Genomic DNA, 22,546 nt, shown 5'->3' on the forward strand with positions numbered 1-22,546 from the left:
CTCTGCCCCTTAGTTTCCCAGTTTATAAAATGAAGGGCTGGATTAAATGGACACGATTTTGAGCTGGAAGGAACCTTCAGGATTATCAAGACTAGCCTCATCGTCCCTGCGGTTCTGTCCCGTGGGGTGCAAATCACAGGAGATGTCGAGTCCCCCAGTCTACCTGAGGCTTGGAGTTTATGAAGGAGACCGTAAGAGAGAAGGCTGAAGAGCTGGGAAGGAATCATGGAGGCTGGGAGGAGGGGGTCCACCGAGCCCCAGAAGGTATGGATGGCTCAACGCAGAAGCACGACTCCTAAGTCTGCTGTTGGCTTCTCTACCGAGGGCCCATTTAGCGCCCCTGAGCCTCTTTCTGCGGCTCTCTGACTCTGTTTTCTATCTCCATCTACTTATGTCTCTGCACCTCTCTCCTCAACTCCTTTTTTCAGTTTGCCTGACTCTGTCCACATCTTCCCCTGTTTGTTATACACCTGCACTCGTGATGGGCTGTCTTCTTCCCCACCACACACACACACACTCACACACACACACGCGTGCACTCACTCATCACTGTGCACCAATTAGAGTCCCGGCTCCTGCCAGCTGAGCCAGGAGGCACGGGAGTGGGTGGCTGGCTCTGCAGTGCATGCCCATGCCCATGAAACGCCATAATTGGCACCTGTCAGGGGCGGGCAGCCGCTGTTTTTAGAAAGTCAACTGGAGCCTGCTGAGCCCTTCCTCCACCTCTCTGCCTGGTGGGAACTGAAACCCCCCTCCAGGCTGTGGCTCCTATAAATACCCACTAGACCTGCCTGTTCCCTCCCGCCCAGCCCGGGTGCCCTGGGAGCCCATGAGTGTGGCCAAGGCAGCCAAGCTCCAGGGAAAGGTGAGAAGGCGCACTGGTGGCAAAAACCCCTTCCCTGGAGATGGAGGTCAAGGCAATGGGACCCGGGCCCCAGACTCTGGATTCTGGGCCTTTCTAGACCCCTGGGGGATGCTCTTTGTTGCCTGGGAAACCACAGTGGGGGAGGGAGGGGATTTGGGGAGCGTGGAGCCTAGCTAGCTCAGCCTGAGTTTGCTGATCAGGCTGTGTAATTAAATGTCGCCTGCGTCCTTATTGACAGAGCACTAAGCCGATCTCCCTTTTAATTTGGTCTCTGATACTTGCCTTTTGCTGCTAATTGATTTTCAAGGATTTGGGGAGGGTGTTCTGTTTTCTTTTCCTTTTTGTCCACTGGGTTGGAATGATTCTCTCAGGATTTGATAAAGTACCAGATAGGACATCCCAGCTGGGACGGTGAGAAGCCTCAAACTGTGCCACACACACACACACACACACACACACACACACACACACACACACACACACACACACAGAACTCTCAAGAGGGAGAGGAAAATGCTCTGCCTTCAAGGGAGTTCCCAGGCTTTCTCTAGCTTACACTTGGCAGCCAGGAGGCTCAGTACCTTCTTCTAACCCATCTATAGAAGGGAGAGAGAATACTGAGGAAGGCAATGAAAGGAAAGAGAGTCAGCTCTCTTCTCCCTCCTTCCTCTTCCTACCCCCCCCCCACCTCCATCTCTGAGACTAAGAAGGGAATGTACATCTGTGGACTCTGCCCAGTGGGAGCAGGGGAGTAAAATAGCACATATGTCCAGACCATACTCCTACCTCAAACAATGACAGCAGTAGCCCCTTCCCCAGGGCAAGTCACATTTTCTCATTCTCTAGTTCTCTTTCTCTTTTTCCCTCCAAAAAAAAAATCAAAGAATATCAGAGATGACAGAAACCTCAAAGATCATTTTATCCAATGTAATTGTCTTAAAGTGTGGAAAACTTAGGGGGCAGCTGGGTAGCTCAGTGGATTGAGTCAGGTCCATAGTTGGGAGGTCCTGGGTTCAAATCTGGCCTCAGACACTTCCTAGCTATGTGACCCTGGGCAAGTCACTTAACCCCCATTGCCTAGCCCTTACCAGTCTTGGAACCCATACATAGTATTGATTCTAAGATGGAAGGAAAGGGTTTTAATTATTTTTTTAAAAAGGTGTAGAAAACTTAGTTGTCCCCTTCCCTTCCCGATCTATATGTCTGTTTGCCTTAAGCCTTTCATCTCTGGATCTGTCACCATCTTTTTCTCAGTATAGCTTTCTCTTTGTCTCTATATCTCTAATTCCATCTCCTCTTCTATCTCCCACTGATCTCGCTTTCTCTTTCTCCCTCTGTTTCATTCTCTCTCTCTTCCTCTTCAGGGTTTCAGGATTTAGAGTTAGAAGGGACAATAGAAGTCATCACTGTAGGATTGGTTTCTGTACTGAAAGGAGATATTTAAGTTCCTTTTGCTAAGGAAGATGGTTGCCTCAGTTATCAGGGTTATCAAACTCTTCCTCAGATCATAGTTATTTCTTTACATGTAATATTCCTTCACCACTTGCCACCCCCAGTTAGATTGTTAGCTCTTCAATGGCCTGCACTCTGTTCATTTTTTTTTTATCCCCAGCACCAAGGACAGGGACATACACAGAGTAGAAATGACTTCCTGAATTGAGTTGTTAGTTTATTGTTTGAGCCTGTCCACCCAGCTCCAATTCTAAAGAATGAAACTAGCAGTTTAAAGAAGGCCCACAGGTGGAAAGTAGCCAAGCTGGGATTCAAATTCAGGACTTCTATCATCCACATTCAGAGCTCTTTCTCTCCACTGTACCAAGATGCCTCTTTTCTATTGCTCTGTCTGTCCCTGTCTCTCTCTTTCGTCCTCAGCCTTCCTCTCCTCACCATCTCTGACACTGCCTGTCTTCCCTTTCTTTTTTTCCTCTCTCTCTCAGGAGGACCCCGAGGGTGAGGAATTTGAAAGAGAAAAGCCCAGTACTCTGCAGCTGGACTTCGTTGAGGACCCAAACTTTAAAAACAAAGTCAACTACTCCTATACGGCTGTCCAGATCCCTACAGACATCTACAAAGGCTGTGAGTAACCCCTCGGTCTCCCCCATCCTATATAGCCAGGCCCCAAACTCCCAAACTAACAGTACAGCAAAATATCCAGGCCCCCCTCCCAGATCAAAGATGAAAGGAATAACAGAAGTCATCTAGTCGAATCCCTTTATTTTACAATAAGAAAACTGAGACCCATAAAGGAATATTAATGACCCTAAAATCACACAAGTGACAAGTAAGTGAGCTACAGTTTGAACTCAAAGCCTTTGCCTCCAGATCCAATTCTTTTTTTTAAAATAGAACTTTATTATTTTATTTTAATGACAAATTTCCACATAAGTTTTCCAAAGTCATATGATACATGTTGTCTCCCTTCTTCCCTCCCCACTCCTAGATCTGACAAGCAATTCGATCCGGATTATACATGTATTATCATGCAAAACCTATTTCCATATTATTCATTTTTGTAAGTGCATAATCTTATGAAACCAAAATCCCAAATCCCAAATAAACAAGTGACAAATCATGTTTTCATCTACATTCCAACTCTTAACAGTTCTTTCTCTGGAGGTGGATAGCATTCTTTGTCATAAATCCTCAGAATTGTCCTAAAGATCCAATTCTTTTTCCATTATACTACACTTCCACCCAAGAAGCCTAGGCTCAGGGCAATAAGATGGCAGAACACTCTGAAACTGCCACTGGGAATGAGGAAAAGGAACTTACTTCATCGGCCAAGGTTGTCTCTACTAAAAGCACATCCACTCTGCCCCAGAGGATCCACACTGGTGGGATGAACCCAAGGTTTGGTTTAGAGCTTCGGGTTCCTGGGCTTCCCATATGCTCTCAGCCCCTACTGGCCCCAAGACATTCACCTTGGGACCTGATGCCTAGCCAATCAGATCCAACAAGATAGCTCATACAGGACGTATATATGCTGGCTGCCGTTATTATTATTATTAACAGTTCTGTGCATCCATATTTAGACTCACAGAATGACAGATTCATGCATGTAATTTCATATAATCACTTTCATGCTCATGCATACAGGCACCCATACACACGTAGTATCTCGTTCACATCATGCATGCAGCCACACACTCGCAATCCTACATATGCTTACACACAAAGAAATGGTCAGGGCTTACACATTTTCATGTACTAATGTGCATACTGGCACACACCCAAATGCACACACACTAGCATTCTCTCGCACACTCATACTCATACAAAAAATCACATCCTCATAACATGGTGGGTTGAACATTCCCAAACACAGGTCCCAACACAGCCTTATCTTGGTGCCTCATTCTTTACAGCATGCACACACATTCAGATGCACAGACATAGAATCCTCGTGTGGAGCTCTTCCCAAATAGATTCCCTCCCCACAAGCATCCCAGGTCATGCAGAGCTGGAAGCATAGACACCTAGCACCCCCTGGGAAAGACAAGGCTGAGTCATTTATCCCCTGGGTCCTGCCTCCCCCAGGGCAGTGCCAGCAGAGGGGCACTATCGAAGGCAGCCACACTAATTAAAACATTGGCTGCCCCACCTTCCCCAGTCACCCCTCACTACCCACACAAATTACATTTGATAGTTTTTTTTTTATTTACTGTGTCACTTGTAATTAAATCTGTAATCACTTGCCCGAGGCGGGGGTGGTCCCCCATTTCCTAACTCAGGGTGTCTATGTGTGGGTGTGAGTATGTGTTTGTACACACTTAGAGCTTGGTGAGGAGGCAGGAGCAGTGAAGAAGGAAGTCAGCTCAGGCAGGAATAAGGAGATCACAGAAGTCCGTGCATGAGAGAGAGAGACTGACAGAGAAAGAGACAGAGAGAAAAGCTCTGGGTGAAATAAGCCAGAATATGCCATTGTGTGAAATATAGCATTTCTATGCATATGTATGCTATCAAGGATCTTTGCTGGAGTCTTCATGTTGTCTCGCAGGTATATTGTTGTATGTCCAAATGTTTGGGGTGGGGAGTATTGGTTGGTACTGAGGGTATGGATATGGCAGCCATTAGACTTGAATGAGTAAAACCAAGTGACCCAATGTCCTTTCTCTAGAGATCCACAGAAAGAACCATGAGAGAATGCCATGTTAAATGCAACTTAACTTAGATTATTTTTCTCCTTAAAGAGAATTTTTTTAAAAATACTATCTAAATAAAGAGGAGAGAATGTCAAGCGTTAGCCAGGGATTACATCAAATAATAAAATACATACTGCTCTTATATGTATATATGATCTGAGGACAAAATCCTCTGTCTGCTCTGGGGGTTGGTTTATCCAATTATAAAATGAAAAGGTTGGGCTAGTCTAGGTGACCTTTAAGCATCCAATGAGCTCCATCTATAAGGCTAGTTAGCTATTGATCCCAGTCTTCAACTGCTTTTTTTTTTAAACCCTTACCTTCCATCTTGGAATCAATACTGTGTATTGGTTCCAAGGCAGAAGAGCGGTAAGGGCTAGGCTACGGGGGTTAAGGAAGTGTCTGAGGCCACATTTGAGCTCAGGACCTCCCATCTCTAAACCTGGCTCTCAATCCACTGAGCCACCCAGCTGCCCCCTCTTCAACTGCTTTAAAGACTTCAAAGTTAGAGGTTTTATTCTGAATGAAACTATCAAAAAATCCCACTCTCAAGTGTCTCAGTCTCTGTGCTACCACACACACCATAGGGTAAAATTACAGTAGAGGTTCCCAGTCCGTGTGCAGTTATGTCAGGCCGATCCCAAAGGCAAGACTAGTTCTGATTTAAGGTTTTGTTTAGCTAGAGCAGATCCATGAGCGAAGAGGCTGTGTGATTGGGACGGATGGGTATGGACATATACACACAGCAGTATAGAATTATGGAAAGAGCATTAAATTTGGAGTCAAAGAACCTGGATTCAAATCCTCTTTCTGTTATCTCCCACCTGTGTTATTTGGGGCAAGTCACTAACCTCTCTGGACCTCAGTTTCCCCATCTGTAATATTTCAGGTTTGACCTAGTGCTATGCCTATGGCCATATGTTCCTAAGACTAGGTGACTGCCAAAGTTTCCTTCATCTCCAAATCTGTGCTCTTGGATAGGTGTGTGACCCCCTCCTGGTCCTGATGGGATGAGTGGAGGGACTGAACTTGAGATCTGCTTGGCAATAGAGCAGTTCTGTACCTCAAATGGAGCACATTCTGCCTGTCTTCTGGGATCCATGCCTCAAACTGTGACAAGGTCAGGGTTTATAGTCTGAAATGAGATTTAGGAGACAATTCAGGACCATGGTCAAGCTTAGTCTGAGTCCAGTGCCTGGGATGCTCAAACAGATTTTTGCCATTCATTTCTATCTGTGTATCTAACACAAGTGTGGGTTCATGTGAGCGACTGTCTATAAGCATGTGTGTAGGATGCAATGGAAGGTGTCCTGGCCTGTGACTCAGAAGACCTAAGTTGTAGCTCCAGGCATTCCACAAACTCTGGGTAAATAATTTCCCATTTCCAAGCCTCAGTTTTTCTATCCATAAAACTGGGAGAGTAATTCCTGCTCTACTCTACTTGTGGGGGGGTGGGATGCAGTGAAAGAGTGGCTGGAAAAGGGTTTTTTGAACAGCGGGATTCTTGGGCTGTAGGGACATTAGACTATTCTTACTGCTGTCACTGTTGTCTGCATGTGCATCTCAGACTGTGTCAAGGATTTGTCCATGGAGACAGTGGTGGAGAGGGTGTGTGTGGGTATGGGTGTGGGTGTGTGTACGCTTGGACTTTTATATCTATATGAACCTATCTGTGAACAAAGTATGTGCCTAGATGTCCACATGCCTCTTCTGAAGCCCATTTATAATCTAGGGCACCCCTAGCCTCAGCCGGGGTCCAGGCTCATCAGCCCACTAAACAAGAGCATCCTCCTCCCATTCCCTCCTCCCCACCCAGTGCTCCCAGCCCCAGCTGATTAATCATGGAGGCGAGTGGCTTCCAGCTTATCAGCTGCCTTAATAGCTGAATAATTCCAGTGCCATCAGCGACCCTTAATTGCTTTCATGCCAGGCCGGTGGCCCATGGTGCATGTTGAGTAGGGTGAGCTTCATAGAGCCAGCCTCACTTTTCTCTGAGGCAGCCTTAGGAGGACAAGAAGCACCATGGGGCCATTCCAAAAGGGAATAGGTCCCCCAAATCCTTTGCCATATACCTTAGATGTTGCTTGATCTATAGTCTTGAATTCTCAGAACCTCAGCCATTAACTAGCCCCCTAACCTTCAGCCCCCAAATGAGCTCATATCCCCAATACTAGTAATAATCTGAGCCCTAACTCCACCCCCCAGGGGAAGCAGTAATGAACCTCTAAATATTCTTATTTAAAGAATTGGAACAGATCAGATTTTTTGCACCAGGTGGAACAAACTACCATATGCATTTCTGACCATGAGAGACATAGTTCAGAGGACAGAGATTTCATAGCAGGTTCAGGAAAGCTGGGAAAGCTTCATGGAGGAAATGGGATTTTTTACTGGGGCTTAAAGGATAAGTAGGTTTTTAACAGAAAAAATGATAGAGGGCTGAATAGAGAAGGAGAAAAGGTATATTTAGATAATTAGAGAAGGACATTTAAAACTGTGGGAAAGAACCTAAGTCTGGCATGTGTAGGGATAAATGAAGAGGGTATTGGGGAGCAGGATCAGAGAGACTGGAAAATAAGTTGGAACCATGTTATAGAAGACCTTGACTGCCAAGCTAAGGAGTTTGAGGCAAGTCCCATAGGCAGTGGGGAGCCCATGTAGATTCTTGAGGAGTATGATATGGTAAGCTTTATGAGATGTATAAGATTTATTTGCTTGTTTGTTTGTTTATTTATTTATTTGTGAGATGACTGGAAGAGGAGTTGCATGGGCCAGGAGACTGAAGGCAAAGAGTTTACCCAAGAGGAAGCTATGATCATACAAGACTTACTCATTCCCCTTATTGTACCCCAGGTCCTAGCTTCTTAACCCCTACCCTGTGGGATGGGTTTAGAGTGCCCATAACTCTTTCCTTCCTCTGTCCACAGCCACAGTGATCCTAAATGAGCTCAACTGGACAGAAGCCCTGGAGGATGTATTTGTTGAGAACCGTAAGGAGGACCCATCCCTGCTGTGGCAGGTTTTTGGCAGTGCCACAGGGGTTACCCGATATTATCCAGGTGGGTATCTAGGAATATGAGGACCCACAGTCTCAGGGATTCCCACCCTTTCTTGGTTAGATCAACACAAACAGTAAAACTAAGGATCAATTCCAAAAATGCTATACCCAACCAGTCTGTGTAGGCCCTCTGTTCTCTCTCTACCTGCCCTAATGATAATACAAAATCTGGCCAGTCATTCACTTCCAGAAAGGAAGATGGCATGGTACCATCAAGGAAACAATCTGGACTTCTAGCCCTAGAATTTCCATTTTCTAAATCTTCTCCTTGGAGTCAGCTCTCTCCTCCAAGAAAGGATCCAAAGCCTGTCACATCCCCATGGCTCTTGATCCTGCCCCAATCTCCAGGCCTCTCAGACTCTTTCTGCTTCACTCTTTCCCACAGCAACCCCTTGGAGAGCACCAAAAAAGATTGACCTGTATGATGTTCGCCGGAGACCCTGGTGAGTGTGGGGCACTCCAGGGTGGATGAGGAGTGTTCATGGGGCCCAGGGTTGAACTGGGCCATTCATGGCCTGCTGGATTCTCTGCCTACTGTCCCTGAAGCAACAACACAGCACCCTCCAGCTCCCTCTACCTTTCTTCTCTTTCTCACCTCCTCACCCTTCCACATTCTTCCTCCCTCATGTCAGTCACTTTTCTTCCTCCTTTTCATTCCTTTCCCTCTATGTCTCCCTTTCTTCTCTCTACCTTTCTCCTTCATTCCTCCCTTTATGTCTCTCCTTCCCTCTGCCTCCCTCTCAGTTCAATTCATTTCATTCAGCAAACATTATTAAGTGCCTCAAGAGTACTCACCTCTTCTTCCCCTTCCTTTTTTCTAGCTCTCCTCTCTCCTTTCCTTTCTTCTATTCTTTCCCCCTTTCATTTTCTCTCCTTTGTTCCCTCCCTCTCCCCTCCTTCCTTTTTTTTGCCTAACTTCTTTCTTCCTTTCTCATTCTCTCCCTCCTTTCCCTCTCTCCTGGTCTCTCATACTATTCCTCCTCAATTCAACGAGCATTTAAGCTACCTACTATGTGCTCTCCCTCTCTCCTTTTCTTTCTTCCTCCCTTCTCCTATATTCTCTCCATTATCTTTTATTTGGTCCTTTTTTTCCTTGCTTCTCTTTCTTCTCTCCTCATTTTGTCCCTCTCTTCTTCCCTTCCTTTTCTCATTCCCCCTTCTTTCCTCTCCATCTCTCTTTCCCTCTCTTTTCCCTCTTTCCTTTACTCAAATTCTCTCCATCTCCCTCTCACTATTTCACTGTCTCCTTTTCTCTCTCATCCTTTCTTCCACCCATTCCCTCTCCCTTTTTCCTTTCCCCCTCTCCCTCCCCTTGCCTTTCTCTCCCTCTCTCTGTCCCCTTCTCCCTCTATGATATCCCAGCCCTCTGAGCAGGGAGCAGCCAACTCTGTCCAATTTTCATTTCACACATCGTTGCCACTGGAAAATGGATACAATAACACAGGCAGGGGCACCCAGGCTGCAGCTTTCCACCCTCCCCCTCCCCACAATTCTCATCTCCATCCCCACCATCTAGACCTGTCTAGCCTCTCTCTTCTTCCCTTCCTTCTTCTGCAGAAGGGGGCAAAGAGTAATTCAAGATGGGAAAGGGATTTAACCAGGGGCTAGGTTACCTCTCTTCAGCAAAACCAACTTAGCCATTCTCATCCACACCCTTTGCTCCAATCAGTGGCCATATGGACCAGTCCTACATGAGTGTCACCAACACAATCGACATCCCAATGCTTTCATCTAACCAAAGAGCTTTGAAGCCCTATTTGTGGGGAGGAAAAAGAAAAACTAGAGGGAGGAAGTTAGTCAAAGGACAAGATCCTTTTGGGGAACATGGAGAGGGGATATCAAGCACTGCCCACCAATTGTACTCATTTCCCATGGCTAGGAAACCAGGAACTTGCAACTCGGTTCTAAAAAGGGTCACACTGCTAGTAAGTGTCCAAGGGTGGATTTGAGCTCAGGTCTTCCTGACTCCAAGTCCAGGCTTTACCCAGCTGTTCTTATACTAAGGAACCTCAGCTAATGTGCCCTGAATTGAACTCCTTAGGGAAGACAAAATGAGCTCCTTAAGTCACAGAGTGTGTTTTGGCCTTTTAGTGTATCCCTAGCACTTAGCACAATGCCTGATGTGAGGAAGCATTTAAATGATTACTTAGTAACCAACCTCCTAATCAGTCTATTTGGAGTTTGTACCCTGGGTTGGAAACCCTGCCAGACCATCACTATCCCTTTTACTTCAAAGATCTCTACTCCCATCTCCAGATCTCTAGAAGTTCCAACATTCTCGGGTAGATAGAGCAGTGTGCTGACTTGCACTGGATGGTGGTTGCTACAAGGGATGGCTCTCTAGATAGGGAAGAGGGAAGGGAGGTACTTGGAAATTAATGTGATGAACCATCAAACACCATCAACAAAACCAACCTATATACCAAACATGTCTGAAAATCTTTGCACCCCTATAATTGATGCCCAACTCCCATTACCCCCACTCCCACCCAGACACCAATTCCTACCCTCATCACCCCCACTCCAAACAAAAAAGGGAGGAAATACATTTTCTGAACTCATCTGTGAAGCCAAGCTTGGCTGTTATACTTACCCAGCACTTGGTGTCATTTTGTTCTTTCTATTTACATTGTTGTCATCACTGGGTGTACCGGGAAATATTTTTAAGTGGCTTCTGTGCAGAGTCCTAGGGGAGCTACAAAGATTAAATAGAAGTGAGCAATTCCTGTCCCTTGGAATTCCCAATGTGGGAGATGCCCCCAAACAGTTGGAATCTGAATGCCTGGTCCCCAGAACTCATTCCTACTGTTTCCTTGCCCCACTACTGAAAAGATTCCTCTGAGCCCTCAAGCCTATTGTTGTTTCTCAGGGCATCCCATTCTTCTGCCCAATGGGGAGAATCCAACATGCCCCAAGGTGTTCTGCCCCTGCTACTCTGGGGAAGTTTCAGGGGTACAGGCAGGAGAAAGGCTGGAGTTTTTAGCAGAGACCAGGGTTGGAGACGCATCTGTAGAAAAATAGTTTTTCCCCAAACCCCAGAATTAAAGGTTCAGCCTCAGGAACATATGTTGGAAAGGGGAGAGAGGGAGTGGGGGAGAAAATGGAAGGGACCCCAGAATTGCTGATGCCTCTGGCCTCTGTCACTAGACAATGTTTCTTTCATTCTACAAAAAAAAAAAAAAATCTTGTCCCCATTCCAAGACTCCAGCTCTCCTCTCTCTTCCCTATTCCCTATTCTTAGCACTCCCCTGAAGACCCATGTGCTGGGAGATTTTGTTGGGAAGGAATGGCGAGAGCTTGAACTCAGGGAATAACACTACTCCCACCTATCCACTAAAGTCTCAGGCTCCCCTTCTTCCTGTTATGTCCCCTTGAAGAGTTAAGTAAAGCCTTTTCCTCTTGGCTACTCGCACCCCATCAACAACCAACTGGGCAGAGGCTGTGATCTCCCTGACCGTGTAGCTTCACAGTCAGGCCATCCTGGCATCCAGGCCAGGTGACAGCCAGAGAAAGAGAGGTGCCGAGGGCCCCACTATGCCAACAAAGCAAGACCTAAGCAGCTCTCATTCCCCCTAACCCAGAGCCATGGAGAAGGCTCTCAGCTGTCAGCTAGGCACTCAAAAGCCTACCCATGGAGGGCAGAGAAGGGAGCCTCACCCAGCTACCTGGCAGATCTGTGGGCATCGATGGATGGAAGCATCACTGCAGTTTTTCAGACCTTTTTCATCTGTCTTTGAGACAGTGATCAGAGTTCTTCAGCCTTTCAAAGTAACAACTTGTCTTTACAGGGTTGTTGCTATTGTACAAATTGTTCTAGTTCTGCTCGCTTCAGTCCTCCCTGGTTCATACAAATCTATCTCATCATTTCTTACAGCATTTACTGTATGTTATTTACATACCATAAATGATTCAGCCATTCCCAAATTGATTGGCATCCCCTTACTGGGCTAGTTCTTTGCCAACACACAAAGAAAAAACTGCTTTAAATATTTCGTCTAAGTGAGTCTTCTTTTCCTCATTCTTTGATCTCTTTCTCTTTGGGATATAGACGGACCAATGGTTTCACTGGGACAAAGGGTGTGCATAGTTCAGTGAGTTTTTTAATTCACTCTTTTTTTTAACCCTTACCTTCTGTCTTAGAATCGGTTCTAAGGCAGAAGAGTACTAAGGGTTAGGCAATGGAAGTTAAGTGACTGGCTCAGGGTCACACAGCTAGGAAGTATCTAAAGCCAGATTTGAACTCAGGAATACCCATCTCCAGACCTGACTCTCTATCCACTGAGGCACCTAACTGCCCTTAACTCATTCATTCTTAGCAGAAGCACTTGACTAATAGTCACGTCTAAGTTCACCACTAACCCATTGGATGACCTTGAACAAGTGACTTCAAAGCCTCAGTTTCTCTACCTGAAAAATAAGAGAGTTGGTGCTTGATCACATGGATCAATGGGGATATGATCAGGGATGTAGACTCTAAATGATCACCCTAGTGCAAATACTAATCAATGACACATATAAAACCCAGTGGAATTGTGAATTGGCTTTGGGAGGGGTGAGGAGGAAGAGAGGGAAAGAACATGAATCATGTAACTATGGAAAATTTTCTTAATCAAATACAATTTAAAAAAATAAAAAATAAATTAAAATTTTTAATTTTTTTAAAAATGTTTAAATGAGAGTTGGAATGTGTTTCTAGCTTTAGAGCTAGAAAGGACCTTAGAGATCATTTCCCCCATCCTTTATTTTACAGATAAGATAACTGAGGCACAAGGAGGGAATGTGATTTCCCTAAGGTCAGTCAATAAAAGAATAAGGATGTGAACCAAAGTCTTCCGATCCCAAACCCTAAATCCTTCCTATCATACCATGCTACCCTCAAAGGCCTCTTCCAACTTTTAAATCTATGATTCACATCTTGGTCTGAGAATGAGTTGAGGTTTGTTTTAAAAATACATGTTGGGGAGGACAGAAGGAGGGAGGGAGAGAGAGCATCTGGGTGGCTCAGTGGATTCAGAGACAGGAGGTCCTGGGTTCAATCTGGTCTCAGACACTTCCCAGCTGTGTGACCCTGGGCAAGTCACTTAACTCCCATTGCCTAGCCCTTATTTGCCTTGAACTTAATGCATAGGATTCTAAGATGGAAGGCAAGGTTTAAAAAAAAATGCCTACCTCACAGAGTTGTTGGAAGAACCAAATGAGATAATATGTGCAAAATGTTTTGCATACTCTAAAATGCTATATAAATGTAAGCTATTATAACATATTGTATGGGGCAGCTAGATGTCTCAGTGGGTAGAGAGCCAGGCCTGGAGACAGGAGGTCCTGGGTTCAAATTTTACTTCAGACAAGTTCTATCTGTGTGACCCTGGGCAAGTCACTTAACTCCTTTGCCTAGCCTTTACTGCTTTTCTGCCTTAGAACCAATCCTTAATAATGATTCTAAGATAGAAGGTAAGAGTTTTAATAATAATAATAATAATATACCAAGGAATATAAATGGGGGAAAAGTTACTGAAGGAGTAGAGCAAGGAGGGCTTATATCTCTAATGAAATTTGAGTGGGTCATAAAGCTAATTTCTCTCTGAGGGAAAGTGATTGGCTGGAGAGGAATGGGAATGGAACCCAGTGCCCTAGAGCCTTATGGCACCCAAAAAGTAGAGTCTCAAGGTCCTGGGGACCTTTCATGAGATGGATTGAGGAAAGAGAAAGTTATTAGGGCATGGCCTTGAGCCAGAAGCTACAGAGTGGTAGATAGAATACCAGATTTGGAGTCATGGGACCTGAGTTCAGGTTCCAGCTCTGCTATTTATGACTGATTCTCTCTAAGCCTTAGTTTTCTTATATGTAAAATAGTGCTAACTATACTATATGATCAACTAATAGAAATTCTGAGGCCAAGCAAAACAAACCTGTTCCTCCATGTAAAAGCACCTCAAATATTTGACAAGGTTAATGCCTTCTGTATATACATTGAGACTAAATCCTAATTCCTGATACCTTCAATTCATCTTCTTCCTTCCTCATTTTCTCCACATTCTCCTGTCTTCCTTGTTCTCCACTGGATATTCTCCCATTTATAGGTGTATTTCCTAAAAGGGTCCCCTAGCACCAATACTGTATTCTACACATGGCCTGAGCAGGTCAGAGAATTACAGAAATCTTTTCTCGATAGTCTAATCCCCTATGTACTTCTTATTGCACGGGAAGGTCTCATTAGCTTTTGGGGAGCCATGTGATAGTGATAACTCCAAGTCCTTTTATACAAGAATAATAGGTTGCCTGACCATACCTTCTTCATCTTATATCTGATTGATTTCTTGAGCTTCCGTAGAACTTTACATTTAGATTTTATCATATTCAGTTCATCCCATTGTTCTAGCATGATGAGGTCTTTCTGGATGTAGACCCTGTCATCCTTCATTTAACTTTCCCTCCTACCTTTTTGTCATCCAAAAATTTCACAAGCATTCCATCCATGCCTTCATTTAAGTTATTGACAAAAATGTTAAACTGTTATTAACACTGGGGGGCACATCCAGAGCCTAAATTCCTAGACATCCCCTGACCTCCTGAGACCCTTTGCTGCCAGAGGTGACCTGAATTCTCTAAAGCTTTAGTCTGTTCTACTGTCTGCTCTATTCCTTCTTCCCTCCCTCCTCTCTTCTTTCCTCCCTCCCTCCCTCCCTCCCTCTCTCTCTCTGTCTCTCTCTCTGTCTCTCTCTCTCTCTCTCTCTCTCTCTCTCTCTGTCTCCTCTCTGTCTTTCTCCTCTCTGTCTCTGTCTCTGTCTCTCTCTCTCTCTCTCTCTCTCTCTCTCTCTCTCTCTCTCTCTCTCTCTCTCTCTCTCATGAAAAGTATTCATCTGAAAGCTGAGTGAGATCTAAAGTTTGGGGAAAAATCCACCCATGGAATTTTGAGTCTAGAAAAGTGATAAGAACTGACAGAACTACATAATACACATTATAAGTACATTAGAGAGCAAATTAAGTGCTATCTGACATTTGGGGTCATTACTACTATTGGGAATCAAGAAAGGCTTCCTGGATGAGGTGGCATTCAAGATAGTCTCTAAAGGATAGTTAGTAGAACAACTAGGTGGCACAGTGGATAGAAGAACATCAAGCCTGGAGTCCGGAGGACTGGCCTCAGACACTTCCTAGCAGTGTGAGCCTGGGCAAGTCATTGATCCTATTTGCCTAGCCCTTGCCACTCTTCTGTCTTAAGAATTATTAAGTCAGAAGGTAACAGTTTAAAAAAATAATTTTTTAAATAGGATAACTAGAAATTCAACAGAAGGAGAGAAGGAAGAAAAGGAAACATTTCAGGTAAAGAGGCATAAAAAGGACATGGTAATGCCTGGAGGGTTCAGCTAACTGTAGACTAGTTTATCCTCAGCAAAGAGCCTAGGCTCTTCCCCTTGGGCAATCTAGTGAAGCCAGTGGGCCCTTTCTCAAAATAATATTTTTAAATATATAAAATAAAGTGTAAAAAATTACTAAGGAAGCCATTACATGGAAATGTAATACAATTATCAAAGTCTTTTTTTTTTAGTTCATAGATCCCAGGTTAAGAACCTCTCCCTCCAGTCTAGTATGTTGAAGGGTGTGATATGAGATAAAACTGAAAAGGCCACAGATATAGAGATCTGACTATCAAATTCATATATAAGAAAGATTATTCTGGCAGAAATATGAAGGATGGATTATAGGAAAGAGCTTGTCAGACCCTATAGAGGGCTACTGCAATGGTCAGATAATGGTGGCAAGAGGAATAGAGGGAGAAAGCCAACATATAATATGTTGCAGAAAGAGGGGAAGAGCTGGCAGCTAATTGGCTAAGAGAGGAGAGTGGAAGATAATGCTAGGGTTTTGAATATGAGGGACTTGTTGTACCCCTGCTGAAGAAATTAAATTGAGAAGATGGAAAGGATTACAGGGGAAGATAATGAGCTTGGTTTAGGGAGAGTAGAGAAGTCCTTTTGGTTAAAAGGCATAAGTCTAAGGTTTCAGAGACAAGCGGGAGCCCCCTACCACCCCCTGATACCCAGCAAGATACCATGCAATCCAGGTAGGTGCCCTAAGTCCAGCTGCAGACTGAAGTAAGGCAAAGAACCAAGTAGCTAAGCCTTTGGAACTTCCATTCTATCATCCTTTCCCAAATCTGTCCATAATCCCATCTTCCAGCTCCATCCAGACATCCTCTGACCCTCTGCCCTTACCTCAACCTCTCTTCCTGGCAGGTACATCCAAGGAGCTTCCTCTCCTAAGGACATGGTCATCATCGTGGATGTGTGAGTGAACAGTGGGGGAATGTCCCTGTTCCGGAGCTAGGGTACCTCCAGGCTCCAGGGCAGAGCTAGAATTCCTGGGACCTTCTGGCTAATGCCACCCTCTGAGGGAATTCAGCTCTAAGGATCCTCCCTAAGTCCCATATCCTAGTCCAAAATCCCTATCCCCAGTGCCTGCCAGGAAGCTGATACCGAACCCTAAACTGGGGGCAAGGGGGGAGAATGCCCTGAGTCACATCTATGCCGTACCCCCTAGAAGTGGCAGCGTGAGCGGCCTGACACTGAGGTTGATGAAGACATCTGTCTGTGAGATGCTGGACACCCTGTCTGATGATGACTACGTCAACGTGGCCTCGGTCAGTGCCCTGAGCCTGGGGATGGGGACCCACTAGAGAATCCTTGAAGGAGAAGGCAGGCCCCCTTGGCAGGGTCAGAGTGACCAAATCAAAGCTTGCCACCCAGGAAGGGCTTGCCATGAACTTTAAAACCAAGCAGTCCTCCATGGTACCTACACATCCCACAGGTCACCCTTGGCCAAGAGGCTCCCAGAAGCTCAGAGACTCCTTTCTACTCTAAAAACTCAGGGAGTAAAAATGTCCTTGGAGGAGAGACGAGGGATTGTCATAACTCTCTGGTACCACTTATAGCTTTCAAGGAGGAAGAGAAGAGACTTGGAATTAATAATCACACATGCTTGGGAAGGGCAAAGTTTTGGGGGCAAAGGATATTTATTTATGTTTATTTCATTTATTTTATATATTTTATATAAGTATAAAAATATTGATATTATTTAAGTATATAATTATGTCTATTTAGGGGCAATAAGATAAAGAGCCAGGGGGAACAACCCATTTAGACTTCTCCCACCAACTTCCCTTAGTTCTCTTTCCTACTAACCCCCGCTCCCACTCCGACATTCTCATGGGAAAGCAACCTTCTGCCAAATGTTCACCGACCTCCCCCAAGTCTGCCCCTGCCCAGGGCCCTCCAGATAACCTCCTCTGCCTCTCCCTGTTCCCCTAGTTCAATGAGAAGGCCCAGCCTGTGTCCTGCTTCAACCACCTGGTTCAGGCCAATGTGCGAAACAAAAAGGTTTTCAAGGAAGCTGTGCAGAACATGGTGGCCAAAGGGACCACAGGTTACAAAGCCGGCTTTGAATACGCCTTTGACCAGCTCCAGAATGTGAGTCCCTCTTAGGCCAGGGGGAAGAGAAGATTGTGAGCACAACTGACATCTCCATCCATTGGGAGCTGGAGGATTGGGGGGCGGGCAGGGGGGTGGCACTGGGCAGCAGGGAGGATGGCGCGGGCGTCCTTCCCCAGAGCCCTTTCTCTCCCTTCAAGGGGGTCCATGGCTAGAGCTCAGAGCATTGTCTCTGGGGCCAGGCTGGGGACTCTGGGGCTGTTAGCAATGGCCATGGCTAGGCATGGAGGAAGGAGAAGGAGTGTTACTATGGCCCAAACCCCTCGTTTCTGGCAGAAACCAGGGAATGACTGGCTGGATATTTCCCTCGGAGAGCGGGGAGGGGAGGAGTCGGGGCCACCGTGCCAGCTCCCTCTCCGCCTCCGAGGAGCTAATTGAAGATGAGGAGATTGAAGGGGAGGGGGAGATGTGGGAGTCGGAGGACGAGACTTGTAGCCCAAGCAATGGAGGGAAATCTCACTGCTGATCCTGGCAGAATTCAAAAGAAAAACAGACAAGAGGTGCCTGGGGCTCATTTCACTGGAAGAAATTAGGTGCGCCATAGTTGGTGGCTCATTATAGTGGGAGCAATACCATGGCCAGGACATTTGTGGATGATTTGGAGGTGAAAATTAAGGTGGGAATCATTTGTCATTCAAAGGGGGTAGGAGGGACAGCTAGGGAGCACAGTGGATAGAGCACCAAAGCGAGAGTCGGGAGGACCTGGGTTCACATCTGGGATCAGACACCGCTTAGCTAGGTGACCCTGGACGGGTCACTTTCCCCCAGTTGCCTCGTCCTTCCCCTTCTGAGTTAGAGCTGTTAAGGAGACAGAAAGTAGGGTTTGCTTTCTAAGTGGTAGAGTGGCTCCCTCCATACCCACTTCCACCTATGGCGAGACCTGTTCGGACAGGGCAGCCCTTCAGGGTCTCAGTTCCTGGAAACATTCCTTTAGGGAAGGGGAAAGATTTCCGTCCCGAATCTCCTCTGAAGCATCCTGTGGGTTCTATCTGGGGGGGGGGGGGGCTGAAGGGGAGCCGGGGTTCTGCCTGGGGCTCTCAGGGGCCTCCCCCGTCTGACCACTTCTCCTTCCCATTGGCTGGCCCAGTCCAACATCACCCGAGCTAACTGCAACAAAATGATCATGATGTTCACGGACGGAGGGGAGGACCGGGTGCAAGATGTGTTTGAGAAGTACAACTGGCCCAACAGGACGGTGAGGCGCACAGAAGCCCCCTGCCGGGGAGGCGGGGGCCACTGAAGGGGGTCGGGAGGGGTGGGCCGGAGATGGCCGGACAGCCACATTCCCAAAGTCAGGTCCATTCGGCTCCCCCTGCCGAGTGCCTGTGGGGTTCAGAGTGCCCCAGTGACCTCCCTCCACACCTCTCCCATGCTGGCTCCAGAAGTGGCTTCTCTTGCTCTTTTCTCAGCTGTGGGCGTGTGTGAACATACATACACGCGTGTCCGTGTATGTGTGTATGAATAGGGTGGAAATCGTTGCCAGTACCCCTGCCCACACCCCGCCCGGGAAGGGCTCCCACGAGCCTCTCCCCTTTCTCCCCAGGTCCGGGTATTCACCTTCTCTGTGGGGCAGCACAACTATGACGTCACTCCCCTGCAGTGGATGGCCTGTGCCAATAAAGGTACCCCCCATCCCCCCCTGGGCCCCACCCATGGGGCATGGGGGGGGCACCTTCCAGCCAGAGAGGGGGTTCAAGTGGGGCGTCACTGACGGCATGGCCTTGGGCAAGTCCCTGGCCTGTTCCAGTCCCAGTCTCCTCACTTCCAAAGTGCGATGGTCGCACTCGTGGTTTCTAAGGGCTTTGCACGTCGAAATGTTTCCATGAGCTCACCACTGCCCCTCGGCTCTGCCCGCCACAAAAGGGAGGGGTGAGAAAAGGCTGCCCAGGGCGTGGGGAGGGGCTCGGTCTCCTTCCGTCCCTCTGTCCCTCTGTCCCACCGGCGGAGGGGTGTGGCTGCTTTGGGCCAGAGGCATGCCGGGCCCCACTCAAAGCCTCCCTCCCTCCCCTTCCCCGCAGAATCAGCTGCCGGAGCCCCTTCTGCACAAAAGCCCTTTGCCCCCGCCTGCCTTCAGGGTAGCCCCGGACAAAACACTGCCCCTCCCTTGCCCCACGTGCGCTTCCCTTGCTCTCCCCCCCAGGTTACTATTTCGAGATCCCCTCCATCGGGGCCATCCGAATCAACACGCAGGTAAGCTCCCCCGGATTCACCAGAGAAACCGAGGCCCGGCCCCGGCCCCAAACCCCGAGGGAGGCCGGCAGCCGCCCAAGTGCCCGCCTGCGGGTCCCTGAGCCTCTGGCCCTGGGTCAGTCATCCCTCCTCTGGGTCTGGGTCTCCGGCAGGCGCAGCCCATGTAACTCAGCCGGTTTCCACGGGGTGGGAGTGCCCTCTGCTGGCCCCTCTGAGGAAGCGCCCCGTTTCTTCCAGCCCTGAAGGAGCGTCAGGGTGAAGAGCCGGCCCTGCCTGTGGGGAGAGAGCCTGGATGCTCAGGGCCGGCTCCTCTGGGGGGCGGTCCTGCCTCAGGGCGGAGAGACCTGGCCTCAAAGCCCTTTGAATGCCAACTCTTCTGCCCCCTCTGGAGGCTCTCCATCCTGCCACTCCTTCCGCACTCATGTCCCCCTCCCTCACAGGAGTACCTGGACGTCCTGGGCAGACCCATGGTCCTTGCAGGCAACGAGGCCAAGCAGGTGCAGTGGACCAATGTGTATGAAGATGCTCTGGTAAGCTCGCCTGGCGCCATGCCTGCTCCCCGTGAGGGCCGGGGCCCTGGTGGCAGGGAGGCAGAGGCCGTGAGGAGGGGGGACGGCCCCGCTGCGCCAAGGCCCCTTCCCTCGAGAGTGGGAGGAAGATTAAAGGAAACAAGACCTCCTCCCTGGTAAGGAGTCAGCACTGAGGATGCTGGAGCCAAGACGCCCTGTGGTCTCGCCCCCCTCACAGGGCCTCGGGCTCGTGGTGACCGGGACCCTCCCTGTGTTCAATCTGACCCAGGACGGCAGTGGAGAGAGGAAGGCAAGTGTGGGTGCATGTACGTGTGGACCTGGTGTGTGTGGAACAGACGGGCAGGCGTGCCTAGGTGTGGGGAGGGAAGAGGGAAGATGCGGCCGAGAACTGTTGGAGGAGGCACAGTGGCTGAAGTCTGCCTCTAAGTGGAGAGTGGATTCTGGTCTGTGCCGGGGGTCGTGGGAATGTGGGAGATTATGTACACAAAGTCAGAGAGCAGTCCCAGGGGCTCTAATTCCCAAGCATGCCCGGATAGACAGAGGTCAAGTGGAGGCCCGCGTCTTCCAGCTCCCCGCTCCCATTCATAGCGTCTCACCCCGGCAACTCTGTGCCCACAGAACCAGCTAATCCTGGGTGTGATGGGGATTGATGTGGCTCTGAATGATATCAAGAAGCTGACCCCAAATTACACGGTGAGTGTCCTGGGTTGAACCACAAGTTGAGCTGGACGCCATGTTTTATTCGCATGCTCACTTCTTTGAGTGAGAGGACAGAACGTGACCCTCTGATTTCCATTTTCAGCTTGGTGCAAATGGTTATGTATTCTCCATTGACCTCAATGGCTATGTCCTCCTCCACCCCAACTTGAAGCCTCAGGTGAGAAAGAACCTCCTACCCCCCCCCGACCCCCCTGCCAGCCTTATATTAAGAAAAAGGGAGGAGAAAGGAATGACCAGCCCAGATCCTGGCAAAGAAAGGGGGCAATAAGAGAGTCACTATATTCCAACTGGATATCGAACCTCTCCCTCGCAGGTCACCAATTTCCGAGAGCCAGTGACCTTGGATTTCCTAGATGCTGAACTAGAAGATGAAAACAAAGAGGAGGTGAGTCTTCCTAGAGCACCTACCAGTTCCTACTGTTCCACAGGGCCCATGTCCCAGGGTCCCCTTTTCCTACTACTCCCCTTAACTCTGTTCTGCCTTCCCTCCTCTCCAGTTCTTGACCCCCAAAGGTTTAATTGTCCCTTTCCTCTCTGTCCCCCATCCCTTCCATAATAATTAGCTGTTCAACAAAATCCCAATTCTCTGCCCCCTTATACCTCCTCTTCCTAAACGCTGGCCCTCCATTGCCCCAATCAAGCACACTTCCCCCCTGTCCCTGCATTTCCCTCTTCCCAATTCCACTCTTCCCAATCCCCTGTTCCACCTAATTCCTTACGCTGCAGACAACCCTCTTGTCCCCCAGTCTACTCTGCTCAGTAATGGTTGGTCCACCCAATCCCCAAAGATCTCCTGCTGTATCCTGACACTCCACTCTCTATCTCCCCTCAGATCCGAAAGAGCATGATTGACGGGAAAAGGGGACACAAACAAATCAAGACTCTCATCAAATCCCTGGATGAGGTGAAATGGGGGAGGGTGGAGAAGGGAGGAGAAGGAAGAAGAAATATGGGGCCAAGGCAGGGGGGCTTCTGTCTGTCTACCTGCCTGCCTGCCTGGACCTCTGACCTCATGCTCTTCCCTTCCAGAGGTACATTGATGAAGTAATTCGAAACTATACCTGGGTCCCAATCAAAAGTACCAACTACAGGTGAGGGGAGTTCCAAAGGTGGGATTCAGGGGGCAAATGGGGGAAAGGGATGTGTGAAGATGCCCTCCAGCCCTAGAGCCTGGATTCCTAGGAGAGGATCTGGGCTCCTTCTCCAACCCCTTCAATCCCTTTAGGTTGTCGGGTCTTCCACCTGGTCCTGACCCATCCCCATCTTCACCTACCCTCCCAGGGTCCCCAGCTTTCACTCAGTTCTCATTCCCTCTGAAGGTATTTTTTTTACCTCAAGCCTATGAACCTGCCTCACCTATGAACATTCACACAATGACTAGAGTGATCCAGAGATAGAAGCCTCTGGCCTCTCCCTGCTATCCAGTCCTTAGGATGAGTGGACATGGGCCAAGCAAGGCTGAGGCAGCAGGCAGGGAAGGCTGGCCTCCCAAGAGCTATACTGAGAGGCAGGAAATCCAGCTGACTTTGCTTTCATACTCTAGATATCAGGCT

General features: G+C 47.9%; 1 protein-coding gene across 2 annotated transcripts in view; it reads left to right on the top strand.

Annotated features, from left to right (window-relative positions):
* Nucleotides 1-22,546, top strand: part of CACNA2D2 (calcium voltage-gated channel auxiliary subunit alpha2delta 2) — a 452,436-nt gene that overhangs the window by 404,469 nt on the left and 25,421 nt on the right. For both annotated transcript variants that reach the window (XM_056805022.1, XM_056805023.1), the window contains exons 6-21: nt 2,803-2,941; nt 7,935-8,066; nt 8,451-8,508; nt 16,303-16,353; nt 16,607-16,706; nt 17,374-17,532; nt 18,641-18,748; nt 19,097-19,175; nt 19,694-19,743; nt 20,184-20,273; nt 20,491-20,562; nt 20,892-20,966; nt 21,076-21,150; nt 21,307-21,378; nt 21,826-21,897; nt 22,023-22,084. In XM_056805022.1, coding sequence (XP_056661000.1) covers nt 2,803-2,941; nt 7,935-8,066; nt 8,451-8,508; nt 16,303-16,353; nt 16,607-16,706; nt 17,374-17,532; nt 18,641-18,748; nt 19,097-19,175; nt 19,694-19,743; nt 20,184-20,273; nt 20,491-20,562; nt 20,892-20,966; nt 21,076-21,150; nt 21,307-21,378; nt 21,826-21,897; nt 22,023-22,084 — 1,394 coding nt within the window. The remainder of the gene's footprint in view (nt 1-2,802; nt 2,942-7,934; nt 8,067-8,450; nt 8,509-16,302; nt 16,354-16,606; nt 16,707-17,373; nt 17,533-18,640; nt 18,749-19,096; nt 19,176-19,693; nt 19,744-20,183; nt 20,274-20,490; nt 20,563-20,891; nt 20,967-21,075; nt 21,151-21,306; nt 21,379-21,825; nt 21,898-22,022; nt 22,085-22,546) is intronic.

The sequence above is a fragment of the Monodelphis domestica genome, chromosome 7 (assembly GCF_027887165.1).
Source record: "Monodelphis domestica isolate mMonDom1 chromosome 7, mMonDom1.pri, whole genome shotgun sequence".
Lineage (NCBI taxonomy): Eukaryota > Metazoa > Chordata > Mammalia > Didelphimorphia > Didelphidae > Monodelphis > Monodelphis domestica.